The sequence below is a fragment of the Camelus bactrianus genome, chromosome X (genome assembly GCF_048773025.1).
Source record: "Camelus bactrianus isolate YW-2024 breed Bactrian camel chromosome X, ASM4877302v1, whole genome shotgun sequence".
Lineage (NCBI taxonomy): Eukaryota > Metazoa > Chordata > Mammalia > Artiodactyla > Camelidae > Camelus > Camelus bactrianus.
The window spans coordinates 83,976,895-83,995,102 of NC_133575.1; the positions used below are offsets into that span (position 1 = coordinate 83,976,895).

Sequence of the window (18,208 nt, forward strand, 5' to 3'; positions counted from 1 at the left end):
TAGCTATCTTCAAACTCTGTGTCTGAGGTTCTGCCCCTGCTGTCACTGGCTTACCACTCCTTCTTCACACACTGACCCCAACAGTTTATGTCAGAACTACCGAACGGGAATAGCTTAGAGAAAAAAAGTCCTTACAGAAACTGGCTGTAACTCCTTCTTATGGAAGAATGTCCACTGGATTGAAAGCTTGTCCAGGGAGGCCACAGTGGTGGTGTAGGTGCAGACGAGAGTGACATCAGATCCAACAGTCACATTTACGAAATTGTCTGGGATGGTCACTTGCACTCCACTAACTCGACCTGAAAAGATAATCATCAAAAAGACAAAGACAATGACATCAAAAAGACTGATGACATTTTTTCATTACAAAGTACTTTCAATGACATCTTATTTGAGAAATCTAAGGTGAGAAGGAGAATGCAGAATGAACCATATAGGAAAGTCAAGCAAGTGACTGGCATGAAGTAGGGAAGTTTCTAACAAACTACAATGTGAAGATATTCAGCTCCTATGTGATGGTGAGCTAATAACACTGAACTGAGAATTTCTTCTGTGTAAGGATGACCTGACAATTTGTACAGCAACTCTGGGAAACTAACACACTCTCTATTCTTAACATGCTGAGAGTTTTTACTATGAATCGGTGTTGGATTTTGTCAAATGTTTTTTCTGTGTCAATTGATATGATCATTAATTTTTTTTAATTTAGCCTGTTATTATGAGAGATTATTACACTGAATGATTTTTGAATGTTGAACCAGTCTTGCATACCTTAACTAAATCCCACTTGGTTAGAATTATTTTTAAACATTGTGGGATTCCAATTTGCTAGTGTTTTGTTGAGGGTTTTTGAGTGTAAGTTCATGAGAGATATTGTCTGTTAAGTTTTCTATTTTTATAACTGTCTTTGGTTTTTGAATCAAGGTAATACTGGCCTCATAAAATAAGTTTGAAATGTTCCTGCCTCTTTTATTTTTTGGAAAAGTTTGTGTAAAATTGGTGTTAATTATTTTTTAAACATTTGGTAGAATTATCCAGTGAAAGTATCTAGGCCTAGAGATTTCTTTTCAGGAGGTTTTTAAATTATGAATTCAATCTCTTTAATGATTATAGGGATATTCATATTATATACTTTACATTGGGTGAGTTTTAGTAGTTTGTTGTTTTTGAGGAATTGATCCATTTCTTCTAAGTTGCCAAATAGATGAATGTAAAGTTATTCATAGTACTTCTGTATTATATTTTTAATGACTGTAGGATCTATAGTGATATTCCATATTTCATTTCTGATATTAGTGATTTGTATCTTATCTCCTTATATTTTTACTAGTATTGCTAGAGGTTTGTCGATTTTATTTATTGATTTTTTTCAAAAAACCAGATTTTTATTTCATTTAATTTTCTCCACAGTTTTCCTATTTCAATTCTATTGATTTTAGCTCTTTATTATTTTCTTCCTTCTGCTTGCTTTGGGTTTACTTTGTTCTTCTTTTTCCAGTTCCTTGAAGTAGGAACTTCAATTACAACTGAATTCAATGAGACTTCTCTTCATTTCAAATGTAAGCATTTAGTGTTATAGATTTCTTTCTCAGCACTGCTTTAGCTGCATGTTACATTAGTCTATATGTTATATTTTCATTTTCATTCAGTTCTATGTATATTTTTTAAAGTTGCTTTAAGACTGTCTCTTTGATCCATAGATTATTTAGAAGTGTGTTGTATAATTTTCAAATATTTAGAGACTTTCTTGTTGTCTTTCTGCTCTTGGTTTTTAGTTTGATTACACTGTGCTCAGAGAACAGAATTATGACTTCAATTCTTTTGAAAGTTTTTGAGGCCTGTTATATGGGCATGCCCATGGTTATCTTGGTAAGTGTTCTGTGGGACTTGGGGGAACAAGTGCGTTCTGCTACTTTGGGGTAGAATATTCTATACAAAGAGATATACTTTAAAACACTATGAATACTCTCCAAGATAGACCACATTCTGGGCCATAAAACAAACCTTAACAAACTTAAAAGAACAGAAATCATATAGTGTCACCTCTTACACTACAATGAAAATAAAGTAGAAATCAATATAACAAAAATGGTTACTGGAAGTCCCAAAACACATGGAGATTAAACAACACACTTCTAAATAACTCATGGATTAAAGAAGAAATCTCAAGAGAAATTTTAAAATATTTTAAACTAAATGAAAATGAAAACACAACTTACCAAAATTTGTGGTGTGCAGCGAAAGTGCTTAGAGGGAAATTTACAGCATTGAATGCATATATTAGAAAAGAAGAAAGCTCTAAAATCAACCATCTAAACTTATTCCTTAGGAAACTAGAAAAAGAAGAATAAATTAAATCCAAAGTAAGCAAAATAAGAGAAATAATGAAAATTAGGGCAGAAATCAATGAAACTGAAAATAGAAAATCAATAGAGAGAACCAATGAAACCAAAACTGATTATTAGAAAAGATAAAGAAAATTGGTAAGATTCTAGCCTTAAGAAAAGCATACAGGGGACACAAATTACTAATATCAGAAATGAAAGAGAGGCCATCACTGCAGATACGATGTATATAATAATAAAGGAATACTAGGAACACCCCTATGCCCAAAATTTGATAACCTAGATGAAATGGACCAATTCCTTGAAAGACACAATCTGCCAAAACTCACACAAAACATAGACAATCTGAACAGGCTCATATCTATTAAAGAAATTGAATGAATAATTAATAACCTTCCAAAACAGACATCACCAGGCTCAGATGGGTTCACTGCTGAATTCTACCAAATATTTAAGAAAGAAACTATACCAATTCTCCACAACCTCTTTCAAAAAACAGAACAAAGGGAATACTTCCTAACTCATCCTAAGATGCCAACTGAAATCAGACAAAGACATTAAGAAAACTATAGACTACTATCTCTCATGAACATAGATGTAAAAAGCCTCAGCAAATTATTAGCAAATCAAATCCAACAAGGTTTCAGGGTACAAGATTAATGTACAAAACTTTATTGCCTTCCTATATACCAGCATTGAAAAAGTGGAATTCAAAATTAAAAACACAATACCATTTACATTAGCACCCCCCAAAAATGCAATATGTAAGTGTAAGTCTAGTAAAATCTGTACAAGATCTGTATAAGGAAAACTAAAAAACTCTGATAAAACAAATCAAAGAAGAACGAAGTAAATGGAGAGATAGTCTATGTGTATGGATAGGAAGACTCAATATCATCAAGATGTCAGTTCTTTCCAACTTTATCTATAGACTCAATGTAATCCCAATCAAAATCCCAGCAAGTTATTATGTGGATATTAACAAAGTTATTTCACAGTTTATATGGAGAGGCAAGACCCAGAATAGCCAATACAACACTGAAGAAGAACAAAGTTGGAGGACTGAAACTACCCAGGTTAAAGACTTCTTATAAAGCTATAGTAATCAAGACTGCGTAATATTGGTGAAAGAAAAGACAAATAGATCAATAGAACAGAACAGAGAGCCCATAAATAGATCCACATAAATATGGCCAGCTTATCTTTGACCAAGGAGCAAAGGCAATACAATGGAGCTAAGAAAATCTTTTTAACAAATGATGCTGGAACAAAAGGGATCTCCATGTGCAAAACAAATTAATCTAGACACAGATCTTACTTCTTTCACAAAAATTATCTCAAAATGGATCAGCGATCCAAATGTAAAAACAAAACTATAAAATTCCTAGAAGATAATACAGGAGAAAATCTAGATGATCTTGGGTTTGATGAAGACTTTAGATACAACACCAAAGGCATACTCCATGAAAGAAAAAAATTGATAAGCTGAATTTCATTAAAATTAAAACTGCTCTGCGAAAGACACTATCAAGAGAATGAAAAGACAAGCCACAGACTGTGTGAAACTACTTACAGAAGACATATCTAATACAGGACTATTATCTAAAATATACAAAGAACTCTTAAAATTCAGTAACAAGAATGCAAACAAGCAGACTAAAAAATGGACCAAAGACCTTAAAATACATCTCACCAAAGATGCTATACAGATGGCAAATAAACATATGAAGAGATGCTCCACATTATATGTCATCAGGGAATTGCAAATTAAAACACTACACACACATTAGAATGGCCAAAATCCAGAACACTGAAATACTGAATGCTGATGAGGATATGGAGCAACAGAAATCCTCACTTGTTGCTGGTGGGAATGCAAAATGGTACAGCCACTTTGAGAGACAGTTCGGTGGTTTCTTACAAAACTAAACATATTCTTACCATACTATACAGCAATTATATCCCTTGATACTTAACCAAAGAATGTGAAAAATTATATCCAGAAGTCTGAACATGGATGTTTACAGCAGTTTTATTTATAATTGCCAAAGCTTGGAGGCAACCAAGATATCCTTCAGCAGGTGAATGTATTAATAAACTGTTGTACATCCAGACAACGGAATGTTATTCAGAGCTAAAAAGAAATGAGCTATCAAGCCATGAAAAGATATGGAGGAAACTTAAAAGCATATTCCTAAGTGAAAGAAGCCAATCTGAAAAAGCTACACACTGTATGATTCCAACTATATGATATTCTGAACAAGGCAGAACTATGGAGACAGTAAAAAGATCAGTGGCTGTAAGGTGTTGATGCAGAGGAAAGCATGAATAGATGGAGCACAGAGTATTTTTAGGGCAGTGAAAATACTCTGTACAATAATATAATGGTGGATACATGTGATTATATGTTTGTCAAAACCCAAAGACATTCTGTCTACTATGTTAGGAAACTCCTATTTAAATCTTTTATTTTAGCAGACAGTCCCTTTCATTTTGTTTTATTTATGTTTTTGCACACGTCTTAGCCTACTTTTGTGGGCTATATTTCTAATGCTAGTTTAATTTTCAATTTTTGCAGTGTTGTTTCAGTTTGTTTGGTTATCTGGGGTCCCCAGGGCTTCCGTTTGTCCCTGACCCTGTTGCCTGAGTGGGTGGAAGCATTTCTCCAGGTCAGGCTGCTGAGTGTCTCTCAGTGGGAGATCAGTATGGTAGGATACGCCTACTGGAACCCCCAGCTGCCCTGCTGTCTCTGTGGGGCGGGGTGGTGGAAGAGTCTCAGACCCACAGAGACAAAGAGCCTTCAGGAAGCAGGTATTTGCTGTAGCTTCATCCCTCTTGTCTGTTCCACTTTCCCACCTCAGTATCACTAGGTGAAAGTAGGAAGCCTCAGGCCCAGTGGGGAAGGAGAATGCTTCTTCTGTCTACTACTATTGGTGGGGCCCCGATGAATCTCCCTGGCCAGTGATATTGAGCTCATCTGATGTCAAAGGACTCCCATTTCAATCTGGGGGAAAAAATGAGCCTCCCTGTGAGCTGCCCTGTGTTGCTAGGTAGGATCAGGGCATGCCAGGATTGGGTCCCCTTCTTCCTTCGGGTAAAGAGATGTAAGACACCCTGCCTCTCTGTTGTTCCCAGGGTCCAAAGCCCGTTTGCTTTCTTCTTACCATCCTTCAGAGTTCTCCCTTGGTTGTCTCTTGCATTATTCCCAGGGAGGGTTTATACTTGTGCTTGGCAGGGAGAAGCAAGGAGAAACAGAACTATGCCATTTTGTCAAAACCAGAAATCTCCCTCAAGATTTAAGACTGTAAAAGGGGCCTGAGACCACAATGTTTGAGAACTGTTAGCCTTACAAAAGGATGTGCTGCCCATCTGGAGGAACACCAAAGAGCCCCCTACCCAAAAATCCAGCCTACCACTTTATTTGAAATCCTTAGTACTACACAAGCATTTTCCCAAGGGATGTTATAGGGTAACACTATAGAGGCACTGGTTCATCTGAGTAATGGGTTATTATCCACTGAAAAGTTAGAGAGTATAGAATCTCTCCAGGATGGAATGTAAGACTGTGAGGTAGGTATTTTAAAAGGTCAAGTTTAAGAGATGCTCTCTATGCTACAGGGCGCTAGAGTGAGAGCGCTAGCTGCCTGCAGGGTTGGGGCAAGAAGATACAATGATCGTGGGAAGATCAAAGGAAATAGTACAGAAAGACAAATTCCTGGCCTCCTTCCCAATTTTGCATACCCAAAGACTACTTTTAATTTTATTTTTCTAAATGACGGTGGTCAGGCAAAAGGAAATCAGGAAACTGACAAACATTTAGAGAAATTTTAGAGAAAAAGTAAACCATTGTACCAATTACCCCTGGTTTCTTGGATTCAATAGCCGTGTTCTCTGTCACAGCCAGGCCATCTGGTCCAGCTGCTTCTCTGCCAGAGTTGGCAGTTCACATGGCAACCGATGTCTTGATGAACTGAGAGAAGTGTTTCAGGGCAGACAGCGATGCAGCACCTTCTAACTATATGCAGTTTCCCCCTTCCCAAGGTTCTCCTCCCCGGGCTTTCCTGGTTCCCAAAATGCCTCCCCCCAAAACAAAACTGGCCTGCAGAAATAAGCTACTCTTTTTGACGGAAAATTCACTGGAGAAAACTAAGTGACTCTCTCCTGTCCTCAAGAACCCATCTCGTTTCTCCTGGAAGTTAGCCACATCCATCTCTGGCTATGCCCAAATGATGACTTCCAAATGTCTTTAAAGCATCCAAAATTAAAGGGACAGAATGGGGATCTGGTGGCCATTAAAGTTCCCATAAACTTTCCCCTAAAAACAGAGATTTTGAAGCTATTATTTGGCCATCATTTTTGTCCTCTAGTTTGCATACCAATATCTATTATGGGATTGGCTAATGGTGGGAACTTATGCTAAGTAAGGCCAAAATAACCCCCAAACAAACAAACAAACAAACAAAACCTTTAAAGCCTGCTCTCAACAAAAGTGCTTGAAAACAGAGTAAACACAATTCTCACACAAGGCAAGCCATGGAAGAACCCGTGATGCCTATGAACAATTATCTGTTGAGCACCTATTTTGTGTCACAAACAGTGCTAACGCTGGGGAAATAATAACAGACAAGAGGGACATAATCTCTGCCTACCATGTCAACACACCAGAAAGCCATTTATAGCACAGACCAGAATGCAGGCAAAAGAAAATCAAGAATTTGGGAACTATGATTCTGACTTAAATATTTTCAACATATTTTAATAGAAGACATACATAAATACGTAAATATGTAAAAGCTCAACAATATCATCTAGGAGTAAGGATGGTAACCTCCAAATCTACTGTAAGACAATATATTTCTAAGAATACTATACACTGTTCTGTAAAATAGGTAACAATTGGCAAGGCAATATCTCCACACCATTTTATTGCCCTGATTCGCTATACTCAGCACCATAACCAATCGTTAAATTCTGAAAAGATAGATTTCAGAAATTGTCCCTCTCTAATATAGCGACAATACACTTCAGAGCTAAGAGTTATAATATTTCCAGATGAACTTTTAAAAAACATCACATCATTCTATTAGTGCACATAACTTATACCTCTGAGATCACCCTCTAGCCTAGCACTGTCCAAGAGAACTTTCTGTGATGATGGAAATGTACTTCCTGTGCTATCCAATTCAGTAGCCATTTTCCACATATAGTTATGGAGCACCAGAAAGGTGAATTTGAATTAATTTATATTTAAATAGTCACATGTGGATAGTGAACAGTGCAAATTTAGTCTTAGAATGAAGGTGATTCTTTGTGTGTCAAGGAAAAAAAAATGTTCCCTTCCTTTGGATTCACTTAGTCAAAATTGAGAAATTATTTAACAATTGAAAAAGTCAAAAAATCTCTACATTAACAAGACTGTGAATAAACAGCAAAATAAAGATTAGTACCTGATTTAAACAAAACTCAGGATTATAATTTCACTCACTGACCTGGGTGAATCAAAAAAACAAAACAAAAAACCCATATGTGATTGAAATACGTGTGACTACTTTTAAAAATCAGTGCGTACTATTAAAGGAAAATAACCCAAGGTGTACACACTTGAGTTAATCAACACTCAAAAAAGATTTTAAATGCCTCATGTTTTGTTAATGATTGTTCATCCATCTATTTAATGCCTACAATGTGGCAGGCACTTTACTTATAGGGGGATTATTATTCTCCTAATATACCAAATAGCTGTGTTTAACCTTTTGAAGTGATTTAATTTCCAGCAACTTCATGTATAATTGCTTCATTTTTGAGTTAGGGAATAATATAACCAAATGATCACTCATTCTATGGATTTGACTGCAAAACCAAAGTTTAAATATAGAACTGCATTAAAATGCATAGCACGTACCTCCGGAAAATGGAAAAAACATTAACATATCTTTCCAACAGCTAACTAATATATATTACAAGCATCTAAAATGATATGCTTGAACTTTTTCAGAAGACATTTTTGATTATTTTCCTGAAATGGAATTTAACCTGATTTCCTAAGAAGTCATCAGAAAGGTTTTCATTAAAATAAAATCTCTCTTGCTTAGTTGTACAAAAAAAATTCATTTAAAATATGTATGTGAAAATCATTTCTGGATGTTTGGGGTTTGAGAAGGTAGTTCACTCTTTTATTTTCCCACCTTTATTGATATATGACTGACATAATGTTGTGAAGGTTTAAGCTGTACAAAGTGTTGATTTGATACTTATATATGTTGCAAAATGATTACCACTATCGCATTAACTAACACTTCCATCCAAAACATAATTACGATTTCTTTTTTGTGGTGACAACATTTAAGATCTACTCTCTTAACAATAGGGTATTGTTAATTATAGTCACATTGCTGTATATGAGATCTGCAGAACTTATTCATCTTCTAACTAGAAGTTTGTACCCTTTGACCAACATCTCCCCATCTCTCCCACTCCCACCACCCCTGGTAACCACCACAATACTCTGTTTCTATGAATTCAGTTTTTTTAGATTCCACATAGGAGTAAGATTATACAATGTTTGTCCTTCTCTGACTTATTTCCCTTAGCATAATACCCTTAAGGTTCAACCACGTCACAAATGGCAGGATTTCAGAAAGTAATTCTTTCAATAAACATTTCCTAAGTGATCACTGTGCCAAGCACTATGCTTGACACCAAAAACGTAACATTCTTCCTGAGCAGGAACCAAGTCCAGGTAGCACATCAAACTGCACATTGATGGAAACATTACCAGTTTCCTCACAGCCATATCTGCATCAACTGATGGATACTACCAATGGCCAGGCATTGAAATCTTTCTTTCTCTGACTTCTATACCTATGTAAGCACAGCAAACAACAATATATTGTACCATATTTTCATTCCATCTGCTAGAATGACACTGCCATATTTTGCTTTGGGCCAGCTAGACTGTATATGTATAGACACAAAGTACACACTGTATGCCACCAAAACCAGTTATACAGTAATTTAAAAACAAAGGCTCTGAAATATTTATTGGTCACCCTGATTGGGCTTTGTTCTAAAAGTCACAATCAAGTAAGATCCTGACATCATCTAAGTAACTTTGTAAATGATAAAAAAAAATTTATACAAGGTATAAACCCAATTTTGTAAGGTAATATATATGCTAATAAAGGAAAACAATAAGAAATTCACCAGAATCTCTGGTAAGATTGCTGGTGATTTTTATTTTCTTATTTGTATGTTTCTATACTTCCAACCTCTCTATAAAGACTGCATATTACATTTTTAATCAGTAAAAAATTTATATATATATATGTGTGTGTGTGTGTGTGTGTGTATATATGTTATTTATAGTAAAAACCACTCTTGCAACTGTTCCAAAACTAGTGTCTAGTATATGCCAGAGTAAGGTCTCACATAGGGAAGTCGGTGTTGACTACAGCTGTGATTTTAGGGGGCTGGTGCAGAAGGCCCAGGGGCAACCCAACTAACCAGTGACTGGAAGCTCTTTGAAAGGAACAAAGACTTTCACTGTCTAAAGTTAAGGTTTAAAATGAATAATCCTGGGGGAAAGGGAAAACAGTAACATATGCTCCCACCAGGATGGAAACTGAAAAAGGCAGCTTTTTCCAGCTCTAAGTCCTGGTTAGGTCACTGGATAAATGCAGTATTGCCTTCTGGTGACTCTGTAGAACACATTTGTTTAAACATTTAGTAACGAACATTTAGAGAAGTATTAATAAATGCCATATAGTTTTGAAAAGTAACACTTCTTTTGATTATAAAAATAGTGCAATATTCTTCGTAGAAACCCTGGAAAATATGAAAAAGCTAGAGAATAAGATAAAAATCATACATAATCCCATCACCCAGAGGTAATCACCATGAGCAGTTTGATCTATAACCTTCTAGTAATTTATTCTAAGCATGTGGTTATATCCTGCTTTTTCACTTAATATTTTATCCTGAGCATCTTCTTACGTCATTAAATATGCTTAGTAAACCTTATTCTAACAATTGCCTAATATTACTGATGGCTTAAAAATATCATTTCTTGGGTAAATGATCTTATTGCATCTACTATGGACCTGATTTATCATAAGAACAGATTCAAATGTATCTGCTATTTGAAAAAAATAGCCAAAGGATTTTTTTTTTGAATTAGTGATCTCTCCTGGGTCTAACCAACATTAGGATTTTGACTCTAAAAGTGATTCTGTTCTGCTCAAACTCCTAAAAACGTCCATATTGTGCACAACAATAAATCACTCACATATTTTCCTAAATAGTCTTAAGCTTGGAAAAGCACAACTTCCTTAAGAAATGTTCGATAATAAAGCATGGCAGGCGCTCCCAGCCAGGCTCTGCCTGCTGTAGCAAAGCAAGTCGATCACGAGTTTGAAGGAAACACTCAAGTAAAACAGAGAAAAAAGTATCCTTGGCACAAGTTTAAGCTTCTGAGTAAATTCATCTGTTCAGCTTCCAAACTAAAAAAAGAAAGATACTGTGATTTTTCTGGAAAAAAATTCTAATTCAGAAGCTACATAAAACAATTCTATTTACAGGCTGGGCCCCCAAAATATCAGCATAGCACATATTTGCTAAGCAAAGATTTCTGAAAATTATTTTACTCAGCATACTAATCACAGTTCCTTTTAAGCACAGGAGGGGAACACTCTTAAGTAAAAATTTGCAATTTCAGTTTAAAAAGGGAAACTCCATTCCCAATGATCTTTGGTGGGTTGGAGATCCTTTTCTTACCTGCAAGGCAGTTTAGGATCAGAAAGACCTTCCAAAATGTGAACACCATTGTTTCAAGGTTCGTGAGCGCAGCCAGGGTCCTGTAGCTTTGCTGGGCTAGGCTGAGTCTCAAACTGGCTTCTTCAATCACACCGAGGTTTGCCAGGCTTATCTGCCGGCATCACCAAGCAAACAAGCCTCCTCAGGCTTACTTATTGGGTACAGAGCTTTCTCAGAGCAGATCTGTATTTCTCTGAAACGGTTTTCATGGGGCATGTTTCCTTGAAATAATTTGCTACTGTGTTAATAATAAACCCATGTATTTAAATTCTTCAAGTTCTTTGTACACAGATTCCCTAAGTTTATTGTTTAAAATCAATCTTCTTAAAAAGTTATACTTGGGGGATAAAGATATAATTAGAGAGAGCCTATGCAAATAAAAGTTGACAAGGCTAATTAATTTCAAATATTTCCATAAAAGTCTTACAGCATTGATTGACTAACCTTTTACAAATAAAGTTAGTAAATTAGTGCTCTAAGATTTTTCTCAGGAGACAGGGTTCACAGGAAGGGCACAGGGGATATGAAGCAAAAAAAGCATTCATTTCTATGTGAAAAAACTTTGGACATGTCACACTTTTTTACAGCCCTAGCAGTATAATGAATTGCATGCTTATGTCTTCCAAATTAGAAACTCTATAGTATTTATTCATTCACCTAATTTTGCAAAATCAGGTGAGTGAATAAATGCTTTAAGACTTTCATTGGATGAGTCTGAATTTTTGTAGAATCAGGTTACTGAATAGGTGCTACAGGGTTAACTTGGAAAAGGGGTTCACTAGGAGGGAATGGCAGGCTGCACAGGTGAGAAGCCTTCACATGAACATGAACTTCTAACAAAGTTACTCTCGTGCTTAAGTTACCCTGAGATACATAAGGGCCTTCTCTGGCTCTTGCCCTGAAATCTCTAAGCCCTGTTGTTTCTGTCTCTACAATGGCTCTCAGATTTGTACCTTCTCCAATCAGCTGCTCCCATCCTGGTCCAGGTACTCAGCTCCTTACCCTTGGCCTACTGTAGCAGCTTCCTAAATGATTTCCTTGACTTCTTCCTCCTTCAGCCTGTGTACCAGTCACATGCCAATGGGCCAACCCTGATCAAGCACCTTCAGTGACACCATTATGGACTCTTTCATCAAATCTAAAGTCCTTAACCTGGATTCCCAGCCTTCTAAGATTTGGCCCTCACCTCATCTGACCTTTAGTCATGTTAAATCAGCCACTTGAAAAATGCTGTCAAAAATTATTGCTTCAGAGTGTTCAGTCACATGAAATATATACAAGTTGCACTGATAAGTTTTATGAACTTTAATTTACAAGAAAGGTTTGACACCATCCCACCTCAGCCAAGCCAATTTCCTACAGCTCCTCAGCAAGCCATTTTGCTCCCATCAGGCGTAACTCCTTCTCAAAGCCTTCCCTGCTCATGCTCATGGCTGATGCCAAACATTGGCTTCAGGTGAATTCCATCACTACTCAGAATTTTCTCTTCCCACCTCTTGCTATCTAAGCATATTCTTATCACATATCAGTCATGCTATCCTTTATGAAAAATGTGAAGAATCCACACACCACCCCTCTCTGGGCTCCCTCTTGGACAAACGTGTATTGTACTTAGAACCAATACCCTACAGTTGGCACCTGATCACTCTTCAGTAGTCTCCTATTTATTAACGGGGTCTCCCCTAAATCCACTGGCTGTGAGCCCCTCCAGGCCAGGGACCAGGTCTTATGCAGGCAGTTCCCAACCTAAGAAAGGGTGTGTCCCAAAATGTATTGGTAAGCCCATTGTTTGGGCCCAAGAATACATATTCCTGCCAAAGCAGTGCTATAAAATGGAAGTCCCATTCCAAGATCAATGCAGTGAATAGTCTAGCATTGGGTTGAATTCTGGCTACTGGGCCATATACGGCAGGGGAGGAGAAGGAGCAGCAGGTGGAAGAGAAAGAACATCCTTTTCCCTTCCCAAGACACAGGTTGAGCACAAGGCAACATTTTTTCCCCAAATAACTACTGCATTTCTTTGTCACCCACCTTCCCTTCTGTCCTCCACCCTCATGGTCTACTGGCCCCTTGTGTACCTAGGCTTCCCTAAGGGAGGGTCTTATTCTTCCAAAATCCGGTGCTCCAAAATTACTGTTTTCTTTCCAATCTTATTCCTCTCATAAACACACTCCCTCCTCTGTATAAGCAGATATCAGCTCCATGTTAGGAGGGAAAAAAATCAATTGCCATGAACATTCCCCAACTTGTTTACACTATTAAAAATAGAATGCTTGTTTTCCCCCAAATTAATCTCTGATCAGGAATACTGGGCAATGAAAAAAGAGAAATGGCCTGAGGGAGGAGGTTCTACAGAGGAAGACAACTTGTAGGGCAGCCTCCTGTAAGTCCACAGCTCTTCTCAGCCTTGGTTCTGCCTTTACCTGGGTCTGCCAAGCAGCCAAAAGACCCATGGTTTTCATAATGGCTCCTCCAGAAGTAATACTGGCTTTTCCAGTGGTAGGGAGCTGGGATGGGGAAAGAAATTTCTAGATTTGGTGTTTGTAAGCCAAGGGCTTCCTGTCCTTCCTTCCATGCCCCCATAGGTGACTGTAGTATGGTGACCATATAATGAATCATCAAAATTAAAACAATTTGAGAGTGAAGGGGGTGCTATTAGCAATTACAAGGGACAGATAGTATAAACCATGACATAGTCCCAGGCAAACCTGAATGTCTGATCACCTGCCCACAGGGGAGTGCTAAGCACAAAGCAGGTGCTAAGTAAAAGCCTGCTAAATAATTCAATATGTCGAAGGTGGTTGGCCCAGAGATGGGGAATAGAGTATGGTTTAAGGCTATTGCCAAAACCCGTCTGAACCAGAACCTCTCTTACAAACACAAAACACTCAAGAAGGTTTAAGTAAAATGCCTATACTGCTGCTATGTGGGAACTAACAGGTAGAACTCTGTTAAAATAAACTCTAAAAGACAATCTAAATTCGCTGCTTCAGGCTGAATTTTGATGTCATTGACTATTGCTCAGAAGAAGTGAGTCATCAACTAGCACATGAAATATTATTAAGTATCTAGCACATTTTTACAGAGCTTTACAATTTTTAAACTGCTTTTCCATTTTTATCTTCATGACTGACAATAAAACAGATAGGGCAGGTATTATCTACATTCTCTATACAAGAAAACAGAAGCTCAGAAACGTTGTGTCTTTCCCAAGGTCACATAGCACGCATTCGATGCCGTCCCTCCCATCACACTGCACAGTGGCACAGTGTGAATATATCGTAACAAACACGCTACTGCCTCCAGGGTTCTTCTTTGAGAACTTTCAGAAATTTGCAGTGCGTGACTTTTCCCTCATTTTTTTAAACTTAAAAATTACAAAAGTAATACATTTTGATTATGAAGGGATTTCAAAGAACAAAGAAGTATACAGAGGATAAAAAGAAAGTCTCCATTCTCTCACCCACATGTGCAATTGCATGCTATGTTTACGAGCTGGGAGTTTCGCATTTTTCTTAGACTGTTTATGAATTTACACACATGTACACAAAGTGGGTTTTTTTTAAAGTACAGCTAATTATACATATTGTTCTATAAGTTGCTTTTTTCCCCCAAGAAAGCATTTTGGTCATCTTTTTATGTCACCATGTACAACTACATCTATAGCTCTACCGTACCTATCTTAAGGCTACATGGTAATTCATAGTTTGAATGTACCACAACTTATTTTACCATTCTCCTACTGGTGAATTTTTAGGTCATTTCCAGTTTTTCACTATTATAAACAATGGTGAAATGAACATTCTTTTGCTTATATTTCTGCTCACTTGTGTGATTATTTTTGTAGATTGGGTATCTAGAAATGGAACTGCTGGATCAAAGGATATGAACATTTTAATTTTTGGCAGATTATGAAAAATTGTTCACCAGAAGCCCTTTACAAATCTACACCTCCGTTAAGTGTGTGGGTGCCTGTTTCTCTACAGCCTTGTCACCAGTGAAAATTATCGGTTTTTTAATTTTATTAGTATTGTGTGAAAACTGGTATTGCATTGTTGTTTTAATTTGTATTTCTCTAATGAGGTTGAGCCTCTTCACAGATTTACTGACCTAATTGGTGTTCTTTTCCCTGTAAATTGCCTGTTTTATGACTTAGACCATTTTTCCACTGAGCTAATTTTCATACTGTGGAAGTATTCTTTAAAATTATGAACCTTACTCTGAGTTTGGTATTTACATTATAAATGTTCTCTTCTAGTTCATCACTTTTCTAAAAAATTCTGTCTTTCCTAAAAATACATATTTCCTTCTAATACTTTTATAATTTTGTCCCACCTTTCAGTTATAGCAATTCTCTCCTTCCAGTTGCTCAGGCCAAAGGTGCCTGTGTCATCCCTCATTCCTCTCCTTCCTTCATGTACCACATCTAATTCATCAGCAAATTCTTTTGGGTCCATGTTCAAAATACATCCAGGCCCTGAGCACTTCCCCACCTTGTTAAAACCCTAGTCTGAGCACTAGCATCAATTGCCTGACTCACTGCCAGAGCCTCCTAACTGGTCTCCCTGCTTCCTCCTTGTCCCCTTACAGTCTACTATCACAGCAACTGGAGTGATCCTTTCATATGTAAGTCAGATCACGTCTCACTTTTGCTCAAGATCCTCCAATGGTTCCCAATTTGTCTCAAAGTAAAAGCCAAAGTCTTTAACTTAGATGACGCAAAAATTATCTGCACCACCCATTCCAGCACCTCTCCAACCTTATCTGCTACCATTCTTCCCTCTCTCTCTGCTCCAGCCACCCACCTGCTCTTCTTGTTGACTCTCCAAAGCAGCCAGGCAGGCTCCCACTCTTTAGAGCACGTGCACTGGCACTGGCCTTTGTCTGTGACACTCGAACCCCAGATACCAATAGGGCCAACGCTCTTATCTTCTTTAAGTCTTTGCTCAAATGTCAGTTTCCAACGGCTCACTTACTCAATTTAAAACTGCAGCTTTCCCCATTGCAGCCCTCCCAATCCCCACTAGCTTTTCCTTTTTTCATAGCACTCATTACCGTCCACCATACTATACAGCTTACTTACTGTTTTCTTCTTCACTCAGCTAGAAAGTAAATTTCAAGAGGGCAGGGATTTCCACCTTTTATTCCAAGGGCCTAGAACAGTACCTTAGACATAACAGGTACTCAATACTTTTTTTAAATTTGTTCGATACGAGTTTATTTCTGCTTGTCAGAACATACATTCACATACATATAAATGCCCATGCTCACAATATCAGTTCTGATTCAGGCTGTTTTTGTATCATCCTTCTTTTTTTCCCCTCTCCTTTTTTTTTTTAACATTTTTATTGATTTTTAATCATTTTACAATGTTGTGTCAAATTCCAGTGTACGGCACAATTTTTCAGTTATACATGAACATATATATATTCATTGTCACATTTTTTTCTCTGTGAGCTACCATAAGATCTTGCATATATTTCCCTGTGCTATACAGTATAATCTTGTTTATCTATTCTACATTTTGAAATCCCAGTCTATCCCTTCCCAATCCCTGCCCCCTTGGCAACCACAAGTTTGTATTCTATGTCTATGAGTCTGTTTCTGTTTTGTATTTATCTTTTGTTTTGTTTGTTTGTTTGTTGATGCTCCTGGAGAATGTCATTCTAAGTGAAGTAAGCCAGAAAGAGAAAGAAAAATACCATATGAGATCACTCATATGTGGAATCTAAAATCTAAAATACATTTTTGTTAAATCAATGAATTTGTGAATCTGGATTTAACCCATTTGAAATTCTGTTTTTGTTTTTGTTCTTTGGCAAGGGAGGTAATTAAGTTTTTTTTATTTATTTATTTAATGGAGGCACTGGGGGTTGAACCCAGGACCTCGTGCATGCTAAGCATGCACTCTACCACTGAACTATACCCTCCCGTGTCCATTTGAAATTCATTTTTCTGTACTGTGTGAGATGGGGTGGAATGTTTTTTTAATGCCCTAATGTCTTAACTAGGAGTAAATCCTTACCCTTTAAGGGAATTTTCTCTTTGGAAATAGCTAGATCATTTGAGGTTAATTCTAATAAATAAGGTAGGTGATCAAGTTCAGTAATGCTATTTTGTGGTCAAGAAAATAATTATAAGGTAATTAGCCTACTGTCTTTGTGTGTCTTGGGAGCTGGCTTAGAAGTCAATCTTGGGTTTCCAGAAGACAAACCAAGGCCATTCTTATAGCATCATTATGAGAGAGAGAGACAGACAGAGACAGAGAAACCTGAAAGCAAAGCTTTTCATACATATTTTTTTGACAGTTGAAGTAGTCATCATGGGAAAATTAGAATTTATTGGACTTCTTTATACATATTTTATGGTTCTGTATGATTTTTAAAATTTTGAATTACATATAGAAGGGCACACTCCAGTCAGTGCTTAGAGTCTAAAGATTTTAATTCATTCCTCTTGGAATGGTTCCAAAGAAGTTGTTTCAAAAATTCCTCACAGCACCACCGAAGCTTCCCTGCTTTTCCCAACGGCCTGCCAGGCATCTCTGCTTACATGCCCCACTGGTGCTTTAAACTTCACCTCACACATGTCATCCTCTGTTTCCAAGCCTGTGCCACTTCCCAGTCACTGTAGCTGGTGCCCCCATTACAACTCTTCACTGGGGTGTTCTTTGACTTCTGTTTTTATTCACCCTGCCATTCCACTAGTATCAAATCCTATTCAGAACGTCTCTTTAGTCCATCTTCTTTCCATCTCCTGCCATACTCCAGTTCAGCCCTGATTATCGGTAATTTAGATGATTACAGTAGCCTCCTAGCCCATCCCCTGGCCTCAAATCTTCCTCTCAAGTCCATCCTTTATAACCCTGCCAGGTAAATTTTCCTAAAGTCCAGTATAATCATGTCATTCTCATAATCAAAAACCTTCCATGACTTCCCGTCACCTTTTTGCCGAGACGTAAATGTTTTTATCAGACATTTAATAGGTACCAAACCTATGTTTCCTGTCTATTTTCTGCTACTTGTAACACCAAAGAATGTCAGAGCTGGTAG

General features: G+C 37.2%; 1 protein-coding gene across 1 annotated transcript in view; it reads right to left on the bottom strand.

Annotated features, from left to right (window-relative positions):
- VSIG1 (V-set and immunoglobulin domain containing 1) overlaps positions 1 to 11,363 on the bottom strand; it is a 31,196-nt gene extending 19,833 nt beyond the window's left edge. The window contains exons 1-2 of the mRNA XM_010946128.3: positions 11,118 to 11,363; positions 136 to 299 (exon numbers count right to left, since the gene is read on the bottom strand). Coding sequence (XP_010944430.2) covers positions 136 to 299; positions 11,118 to 11,166 — 213 coding nt within the window. The 5' untranslated portion in view covers positions 11,167 to 11,363. The remainder of the gene's footprint in view (positions 1 to 135; positions 300 to 11,117) is intronic.
- Between the last annotated feature and the right edge of the window lie 6,845 nt (positions 11,364 to 18,208).